Source organism: Rutilus rutilus (assembly GCF_951802725.1).
Source record: "Rutilus rutilus genome assembly, chromosome: 18".
In the NCBI taxonomy this organism is placed as follows: Eukaryota; Metazoa; Chordata; class Actinopteri; order Cypriniformes; family Leuciscidae; genus Rutilus; species Rutilus rutilus.
Window position 1 is genome coordinate 13,634,311 of NC_140231.1, and position 10,727 is coordinate 13,645,037.

Genomic DNA, 10,727 nt, shown 5'->3' on the forward strand with positions numbered 1-10,727 from the left:
TTCACTACAGCTTTGAAGCCCACCTGTACGGTGTGAAGTTCCTGTCTTCCCCACGACACTTGTGAGAACATTATATTGCTGTGTGAAGTTATGATTCTGTCTGTTCCAGAGAAAGCCCAGTTCAGTCTGTGACTGAGTTCACTACAGCTTTGAAGCCCACCTGTACGGTGTGAAGTTCCTGTCTTCCCCACGACACCTGTGAGAACATTATATTGCTGTGTGAAGTTATGATTCTGTCCGTCCTAGAGAAAGCCCAGTTCAGGCTGTGACTAAAGCCCAGCTTGGCCTGTGACCGTGAGTCCGCTACAGCCCTGAAGCCATCGGTACGGTGTGAAGTCCCTGTCTTTCTTGCGACACACGGGAGCCATTCTACCTGTGACCGTGAGTCCGCTACAGCCCTGAAGTTCATCTGTAGGGTGCGAAGTACTCACCCGTCCAAGACACCCGTGAGAGTTGTGCACCGCTCCTGAGCTTGCCCCCTCCTGCCCTAGGGGAAGTCTCGTATGGTGTTTACGGAGGACCTGCTGCAGTCTACCTGTCCATTCCTTACCGTTGTAATTGCCCTTGGTGTAGAAGGAGCCTGGTCGACCTACTTACCGTAAGATACCTTACCTACACATTATTGACTGCTGTGAACTGTTCCCCACGTGGAAGAGGAGAGGAAGCTTTGACCATCTGCTCATTGGAAAACTCACCCGTTTCACCTCCTCCCATTGTGAACCTGATACCAGCGTGGAAGAAGGAGCGCGGTCAATCTATCTACCGTAAGATACTTACCTGCCCATCATCGACTGCTGTGAACTGTCCCCTACGTGAAAGAGGAGAGGAAGCTTTGACCATCCGCTCATCGGAGAACTCACCTGTCCATTACCCCCCACCGTGCACCTGATACCAGCCTGGGAGAAGGAACGTCGACAACCTACTTACCGTAAGATACTTACCTGTCCATTATCGACTGCTGGGAACTGTTCCCCTCACATGCAAGAGGAAAGGAAACTTGGATCATCTACCCACCTGTCCGATACTTACCTGTCCAATACTTACCTGCCCAGTACTCCTTACTGAGAATCGCCGCCCGTGGGGAAGGGTGTGTCTGCTTGCCCCGCCTGGGATCCTCCCTGGACGAGGGAGGGAAGAAGACTTTTAGATTAGGATTATAAATTATTTTACTCTCAATAAAATTGTTACTTTTATCCTCTGTCTCTGGTCTCGTCTCTGGCACGCTCCTCAAAGTGTTCTTGGTCTAGGGGTGGGTGTAGTCTGGTTCGGCCCATCCCGACCTGTGACAGTTGCCCTGCACGCTTAATAAACAAACTACAGCTAGTTCAAAACGCAGCAGCTCGAGTTCTTACCAGAACCAGGAAGTATGACCATATTAGCCCGGTTCTGTCAAAACTGCACTGGCTCCCTATTAAACATCGCATCAATTTTAAAATATTGCTGATTACTTACAAAGCACTAAATGGTTTAGCTCCGCAGTACTTGAGCGAGCTCTTAACGCATTATACTCCTTCACGTCTATTGCGAATTCAAAATTCCGGCCAGTTGATAATACCTAGAATATCTAAATCGACTGCTGGCGGTAGATCCTTTTCCTATTTAGCACCAAAACTTTGGAACAGCCTTCCTACCATTGTCCGGGAAGCAGACACACTCTGTCAGTTCAAATCTAGATTAAAGACACATCTCTTTGACATAGCGTTCACATAATACATTATAGACTTCTATAATTCAATGTTAGGCTGCATAGATTAGGTCAGCTGGAACCGGGAACACTTCCCATAAATCCTGATGTACTTGTTACATCATGAGAAGAATGGCATCTACGCTGATTTTAGTGTCTTTGTTTATCCCAAGGTTTTCCCGCAGCCTGCCGGATCCAGGCCGTTTCCAGATCTGATGAAGGACCTTCGCCTGGACCCGGTGTCAACGCAGTGCTGAAGTGCCAACTAGTCTCTCCCTATGGAGGATCCCTTTCCCACTCTACAGATAACGCGTCGTCGGGAAAACTCAATTTGCGTATCTACCCCGAATTGATAAAATAAAATAAAATTCTGAATCAAAACTATAAGGAAACACCAGTAATTTGTTTAGGTTTGGTTTGTAGGGAATTCCAAACCTGCACACATATATTCAAACGCACATAACTATAGAACCCGTTCTTAATGCGCATCTGAACGCCATCAGCGTTTCTCACAGGTTCGCGTTTAAAGTCTGTGTAGAGAGAATGGTGTCGTCTTGGCGGCCCCTAATTTAAAAACAAATGATCGTTGCGACGGAAGCGAATCAATCAAAACTAACTTTAGCCGGAAAATAACTTTATTAAAGAACCGCTATAAAGCCAAAACAATCTTACGTTAAATTATACATTTATCTCTGTAAAGCTGCTTTGAGACAATCTACATTGTTAAAAGCGCTATATAAATGAAAATGACTTGACTTGACTTGACAATGTAAATGTGCAGCTCAGTTACTATTGTGATTCTTAATATTCCAGATTAGTAATATTATATCAAATAAAAAAAAGGCAGTTGACTAAAATCTTCCATATCACAAATGTGAAAGCAAAATGGCCAGGATCTGTATATGACTTAAGAATTTTCAGAGATTCACATTTATGCACATTATTTGAGAGTGGTAAGGAAAGATCCACAATTAAATATCAAGCTCACTGTATTACATACATTTATGCTGATCCTAACAGAACTGCATTTTTTCATCGGTGATTATGACATGTTCCTGCCTGCAGACAGGTGTTTTATGACCACACAATGAAATGAACTTTGGCTAACTAAAGGGAAGATTTCAGTGTCTGAAAAGTCTGAGGGTTGCACACCTAACAGGGCCTGTGACATTGTTGCATGTGCCATATTACACAACATTGCCAAAAAAACCCCACTTTTCATTAAATGTTTAATAACAGACAAATATGCTTAGTTCCTTGAGTTTTATTTCAATTGTTCTTTGTAAAGAAAAGCCAGTGGTCAAGTGCCTGCAACAAGAGATATTAGACATATGCCTCATGCAACAAATAAAAAGGAAAAGTCGGCTATACACTGCCCACCTGTAGGCCTATGTCTCCTCTGTCTGTGCAGACTCTTCTCTAGGCCTTTCTGTAGATGTGGAATCCTGCAACTTATATTGCAGCCATAAAGCATACAAGTATAAATTAAGTAAAGTTATTTATGCACACTTGCAGGTAAGGCTAGTTCCTCCATATGACAGTTATCTGAGAGGGTTTATGCACTGTCCAGTGCAATGGAAACAAATGGACATTACAAAGTCTTATACTTTCTTTCCTTTGGAAAGTTAGAAAATGTCCACCTACTGCACATATTTCAGCCACCACTTTCTTGGGAACAGAATGAACAATGAACTACTACAATGAACTACACTCGGGGAAAAATGTGATCAATAACTCATGGCAAATATTTTTATATTAACATAAGTTTATCAGTTTTCACTTTCACAAGTAAAAGCAATTCATCATTACTCAAGATTTAACAGTTGAAATGACTATACGGTCTTAATTTAATGCAGCAAAATTATTTTACAGTGTAGGCTACTAAGATCTTTTTTTATTTTTTTTTTTAGCCTTTTTCTTGGTTGCTTTTATAAACAGACAACCATTTATTTAACAGTGCCTTTTATAAAAGAGACTATAATATAACAAAAAATTACCATTATGTAGAATATTTTTGTACTTCACTTTGATTTGTTCCCATGTTCTAGTGTGACTCTGACATTACAATGAACAAAGTAATTATGCAGTTATTAAAATACAAATATATAGGCTAATAAGTGATAAAAACATCTAACATGGCCACTTCTAACGGATTTAAATTGTCTGCTACTTTTTGCCAGCCATCTCTCCTGGCTTTTGCAGACTTTGAGGTGTTCCCTGGCGTTTTGATTAAACATTAAAATTCCGAATAAACTTCGACTATTAGTTCTTGCTCTGCTGAGGAGAAAAACTGAGCCCGCTCTTTGGCCACGCTGAACAGTCAATAGCAGCGTTGCTGATCAATGTTTCTACTATCGATACATATCCCCTTTTAAACAGCGCATGAACGCGCAATTATCTCAGATAACTCAATCCAGCTATACTAATCATATCCGGCAGGTGTGTTCGAAGAACCTAATTAACCAGATCATGATTAGCACGATGATATCATCTTGGATGTGTAATTTGATCTCGGATGTTTTAAACACATAATTTTCCCGCCTTTTGTTAACCCTCTGGGGTCTGAGGTGTTTTCTGGCCCTGGAGGTGTTCTGACATGCTCTGACATTTGTGCTTATTTCTGTTACTTGTGACATTTTCATGGCTAAAGTCTGATTACACTGTATTGAGCACAAACTCTGCTACAATAATATATCAGCAGCATGTATGTAAATGTTTGTAGTTTTTAGATAATGACATTTATGCGTGGTTTGTGAAAATACAAAAAAGAATTGTCACTGAAATAAGGCCATGAAACCCATACTGATTATTTCTTCACAAGACCTTTGAATAGACCTTCGTAGCCTAGAATATTTGCTCCAAAACGATGTGAAAATCATCCTGACTGCTCATTCAGATAAGACAATATATTGATTTAAAAACTGTAAGACGTGTTTTGTGTGAGAAAGCTTTATGCGGGAGGTGTGATCACATCATTAATATGTTTGTCTTTCACACCTGAGAAAGACAAAGACCCTCCCCTAAATGCCCTATTAGGAGCTATCAGGCCCTATCATTCTGAGCAACCTTGCACAAAGAATGAGGGGATTTAGAAAAGAATGGCTTTTTGATTGTTTGGATTTATTTACAACACAACATAATCCAAATATACACAACAAATGACAAAAAAAGCACATTATTTAACACACTGAACTAAAGACAGAGACTTAACCAGTCACACACCTTTGTGCCATTCCTGAAACATAGTACATACCTTTCATTTCCTTGGTGTTTGATTTTTCACTTTACCATGTTCATGTACAGAGACTTATAGGGCCCTATCTTGCACCCAGCGCAATTGACTTTGTACACGGACGCATGTATCATTCCTATTTTGCACCCGCGCAAAGTGGACTTTTCCCTCCACAGAAGCACGTCGGTTAACTAAGAAATACACTTGCGCTCCCCGGGGCGGTTCAGCGCAAAGAGGAGGCGTGTTCCGGCGCAAACGTTCCCTCATGCTATTTTACAGGTTTAGAAAACAATTGCGCTACTAACCGAAAAAAAACAGTTTAAAGTCAGTGGCGCGTTGCGCATGTTATTAATATGCTATTTTAAGGGCGCATGCTTGGCCTTAATCAATGTAGCGTGTGCACAATGCGCATACACTTTGATTCTCTCATCTACACACAGACGCAGCAGTTATCATTTTTGCAAATCATACATTATTACGAAAGATAAATAGATAGATAGATAGATAGATAGATAGATAGATAGATAGATAGATAGACAGTTTATTATAAAAGCATACATCTAGCTTACACATTTACCCAAATTATCATACGCCTGTTTAACCGAAGTTAATTTGGGTGTGTTTCTCCATCCCCAACGTCCCTGACGGGAACGTCGGTCTCCTTGGCCTTGAACCGCTCCTCGCGTGCGCCTGGCAAATCCGCCGTTATAATAGGAATTCGCTTTAGAACAAGCGCGCCTGCTCTTAAAGGGAATGTGAGATGTCGCTCTGATTGGTTTATTTCACGTTACGCCCAAACCACACCTATGAATAATGAAGCTACTTCAGACCAACCCCTTTTAGATTTGCGCCAGGCGCAAGAGTCATTTATCCCGCCGGGAAAATAGCAACAGCGCCAAGACCCGCCCACAAAGTTACTTGCGCATTGCGCTTTGACACTTGTGTTTCAGATCGTTAAAATAGGGCCCATAGTGTCTATAGTGTTACAGTGTAAAAACTATTAAACTAATTATTGTTACCATATTATACATCTACGTTTGAGCAGATATCCACAAACACAGTATTTAACAGTAAACACGGTTCTAAACATTATAATATTCACCATAGTATACACTCATACTAGCCTACTTTTATCATGCTGTGTTTTATTATAGAATATAAAAACATCCTTGTGTCAGACCAAGCGGCAACCTCCTCGTCTCTCTCTTGAAACCAACACGGAAGTGAGTTAAACTGCAATTCGTTGACTGGCCGCTTGGCCTGGCTGCAGAAGTGAGTCAAATCTGTATCTCCCCCATGTTAAAATTACCAACTTTACAGCAGAAAAAAATATGTTTACAGCCTGGATCTCTATGTGGCTTTGGTCTATACAGCTAATTTTGCCCTTCATAACAACTGTGAGGGGGGTGAATTATTTTATAACTCGTCTGTTTAGTTGATTAATATTTAAATTTAAGGGTGTGGCCAGTGGCCACTTGAGTGACAGATGGATTGCCGCTGTCGGTGCTAGCCGTTTGTCTGCTGTAACTGTTACTAGCCGTCACTTCACCTCAGCAAATGTTGCTGCTGAACTTGCCATCTCTGCAGTGTTTGTGCTTTTTTTCGGGATTATTTCATACAATTTAATACTTGGGTACAAAGCCCACGTCTTTGGATTCCGTCGTTACCGTTCGAGAGAACAACCAGCGCTGTATTTCAGTTGTTTTCCTCCGTGAACCTGCACTAATGGATGTCTGACAATTTCGTTGCTTTTTGGGGTTTTCAAATTTAAAACGTCAATAAATACTCGTTCGTTCTGCTCTCACGGAACAGATGGATTATAATATGCTTATGTACCGTCAGATGAAATCATGCAGGCGTCGGCGCTTTCTCCGTCCATGCAATAAATACACGTGAATGAGCGCGGATTTTCTAGCGCATTTACTTGCACTTCAAAGGCAATATATCTATGGTTTAACCGATTTGAGAGACGGCCAAAATCAGAATTTAAAATGGACTGAATAAGCTCTCTACGAACTTGAGCAATGCCGCGCTGACGGACCATGAAAGAGTGACGGACATGTATGCACATAAATCACTGTCACACACAAACACTCTCGAAGTAATACACAGTCTCACTTGTAGCCATGCCTTTTAACTATTATAATATTTCGAAGGGCAAAAATAGGAACGTTTAATTGGCTTTACATCATCAGCTAACTCGATCACGTCGAGCTAGGTGATTTCAGATAGCCAGGCCAGGCTCCTCAGCTCCACTCACGCCCCGCCTGTTTGTCTATTTTCTGTTATCCGGGAGTGACGCAAGGCCAAGATGGCGACGGCCGGCTCCGCCCACTTTAGGCTTCAAAAATGCTCTTCAGAAACCTACGGGTGACGTCACGGACACTACGTCCATATTTTTTTACAGTCTATGTGTCAGACATTAGCACTGAAAGGTTGCCTACCAGTCTAGTTCACATTTCAACATGTTGTCTATTTATAGATACATATACATGTACAATATTAGGCTTTGTTCATGTTTTTACTACAATCTCATTTCATAACATACATTTTAATCTGGCACCACCAGTTTAACATGTCTTACCTTAAAAATCATCTCATCTTCAAATCGCGTTCTTCTAATTCTTCTGAGGTAAATCCAAGTGAAACAGCACAGCACAGCACAAACACAGTCTTCCAAACTCGATGAAAAGTAGAGGAGTAAGTAACCGAAGTCTCTGATTCTTTGTTTTGAGGGAATGAGGGTGTTTACAGGTCTGCGTTCCACATGGATCATTTGCATGTCAATCGCTTGTGCGCGCGTGGGCGTGGTCATAGAGTTAATGAGGAAGCGTTTGAGAAACTGTACATGCTGCTGCTTTCATACAGATTACTTAAACAGAGAATATTTGTTTTTTTATATAATTTACATACTTTAAAAATAGAGACTCCAAGCGTTGTATAGACATGCGTTTCAAGTCTGTGTGACGAGCATTTGCTGAGTTACAGGTCATTTTCTGTCGCATTTCAGAATGAGTTTCACATTGAGAGAGAAGGCAGAACGCGCATCATGTTTATTTTCTTAATTTTACGAAAAACACAACATTTTGTTTTTATTATGAGTGTACACAAATAAAAGAAGAAATGTAAGTGTTTTGATTGATGTATAAAACTTACATATACAATCAAAATCAACAGACTATTTTGAGTTTCTTTTGTTCTGCTAAGAAAGAAAAGTGAGCTGGTATCGCCGGCGATACCGCCGACCCCAAGGGGTTAATAGGAACATACCATTTTCTGTAAAACTAACTCTGGTCTGGAGGCTACTGAAATGCTGTAGCCCAGGGGCCTTTGGCTATCTTACTGTGCCCCTGCATGCTTATCAGAGTTCCTTTTTAAAGTTGTGCAAACAAACACAAAAGCATTGAAAATATAATTTAGAAATATAAGAAATATTATGCCATAATCCAGGGTTCCAGGAGCTTGAGTGTTGTGCACTCTTCAAAAATGGTGCTTGACACACTAAAAGATACAGAATGAAATTCAAATAAATATGAAACGATATCAGGAGCATGATCTAATTAAGTTAAACTCTCATTCTAACTACAAACTAAGCTTCTAACGACAGGTTGAGAGCTTCAATTCCAACCACAATTTTGCAATGCTGTTTGCAAACATAGAATAAAATTATGGTTTTGGGAAACACTAAATCATTGAACTTTGATGGTAACAACGAAACTTGCAAAAATGCCTTTGAGAAACACACCCCTGGTAAGCAGTGCACCAATCGCAGAAAAGAGAGCTAAAAGTGTATTTTCACTCTTGGGGTATGACGACAAGATTGTGGTGACATATAAATAAAATGATCAAGCCAGCTTAAATCTACTCCGAGACAAGCAGATTGTGCTCTTCATAACAAATGATAACTCAGTAACACTGACTAATAGATTAGATGACTCTGTATATAAAGTGACGAAACAACTGTGTATATATCGGTCATTGTCCTTGGTAAGTTAAGTATATTTTAGATGTAGTCATATTATATCAAAATTATGTTACATAATTGTACAGTGATCAACAATATAGCTTAAGTTCTGTAAGCGAGTGTAAAAAAAAAAGTCAAATTCCCTTGATAAAAATGAGTAACCTTTCTACAGGAAGAAATAGATTGTAAAGCATGACATAACTAAGAAAACCCTAGTTATTATCTTTTCAACATTATATGACTACGCTCTGGAAGATATGATCTACCTGTAGCAATGCTTTGACAGAGTATGCTGTTAATACAAGTGTTTGTCACTTAATTTGTATGTTTTCTTTAGGTCACAAATGGATAACCTGACATTCAGGTACAGCATACTCTCACTGGACGGACTGCAAGTTACACCTCAGTCCAGCAAGCTCACGTTCATTTTTCTGTTGATAGCTTATGTCTTTGTAATGGTGTCTAACATTTGGATTTTGATTCAGATCTCAGCAGAAAAAAGTTTACACCAGCCTATGCACATTCTTTTCTGTCACTTGCCAGTGAGTGATATTATGGGAACAACTGTCCTCATCCCACGTTTACTGAAGGACTTATTAACAGACCCCTCTGAGCGCTACATCACATATGTGGAGTGTGTTTTCCAAGCTTTTTTTACACATTTATATGGAACAACCTCCAATACTATTTTAATGATCATGGCCTTTGACAGATATGTGGCCATATGCAATCCACTGCGATACCCAACTATAATGAGCAATAAAATGATAGTTAAACTGTCAGCAGGAGCCTGGGTTGCTGCAGTAGTTCCGGTGGGAATTCTGATCGGCCTCAGTGTGCGTCTGTCTCACTGCAGATCATTCATTTCAAACCACTGTTGTGACAACGCTTCACTATTTAAACTGTCCTGTGAAAACACAGTGGTTAATAATATATATGGATTAAGTTTTACTGTGGTTTTACTCTCCTCCTCATTGGGGTGGGTGTTATTGACATATATCAGAATAGCAATTGTATGTATAAAAAGCAAAAACAAAGCAACCAACAGCAAAGCCATTAAAACCTGCAGCACTCACTTAGCTGTTTATATTATCATGCAGATCTGTGGATTTGTACCAATATTTCTCCATCGTTTCCCAGAATATGTTGAGAGTAGGAAGTTCGGGAGTGTAATGTTTCATGTTATACCACCAGGATTGAATCCCATAATATATGGTTTACAAGCCAAGGTAATAAGACAAAGACTGTTAAAACTTTGCATAAAAAAAGTTAATTCTAGCTGATTTTAATTTATTACAATATTAATGTATGCAATAAATTAGCCACTGTTATGATGTGAACATTTTCTTTGAGTGCAAATTTGAAATTGTAAATACTTCAATATGTATTTTAATTTCTTCTCAAGAATTTCCTGTGTATAGGTATAGCAGACAAAGCAGGGCGCATGACATGTATAACATAAATATGTGATAACGATCAGCATAATGATGAATTTTTGCAGCTGGTGTACATTAAATAAATATAAATAATTACTGTTAATTTGTTCTTTTCATCATTTCAAGTGTATAATTACTTTATATGATTACGAGGATGTACTAAACAATAGCCTATGTGTGTAAATAATAAAAGCAGGCAATATTTGTGCATCAGCATTTGCACAGACACGAAAGCAAGAATATTTTAAGCTTCTGTGAGTTTTGATTGAGTCCAGGAAACTGTAAAGCTTGCCCAAACAGTGCAAAGCCAGCTTCTGTGTATTCAGTAAGCGCTCTCTGTTATATCGTGTGTCTTATTTGGTTTTGTCTGTCTCAGTACAAGCATATATATCTATATATATTAGGGCTGTC

General features: G+C 39.6%; 1 protein-coding gene across 1 annotated transcript; it reads left to right on the forward strand.

Moving 5' to 3' along the window:
• Window positions 1-9,224: 9,224 nt before the first annotated feature.
• Window positions 9,225-10,163, forward strand: LOC311277437 (olfactory receptor 4C11-like; the record flags this gene model as incomplete). Its single annotated transcript, XM_084387753.1, has 1 exon — window positions 9,225-10,163. The coding sequence occupies one exon, from the start codon at window positions 9,225-9,227 to the stop codon at window positions 10,161-10,163; it is 939 nt and encodes a 312-aa protein (XP_084243879.1).
• Window positions 10,164-10,727: the final 564 nt, after the last annotated feature.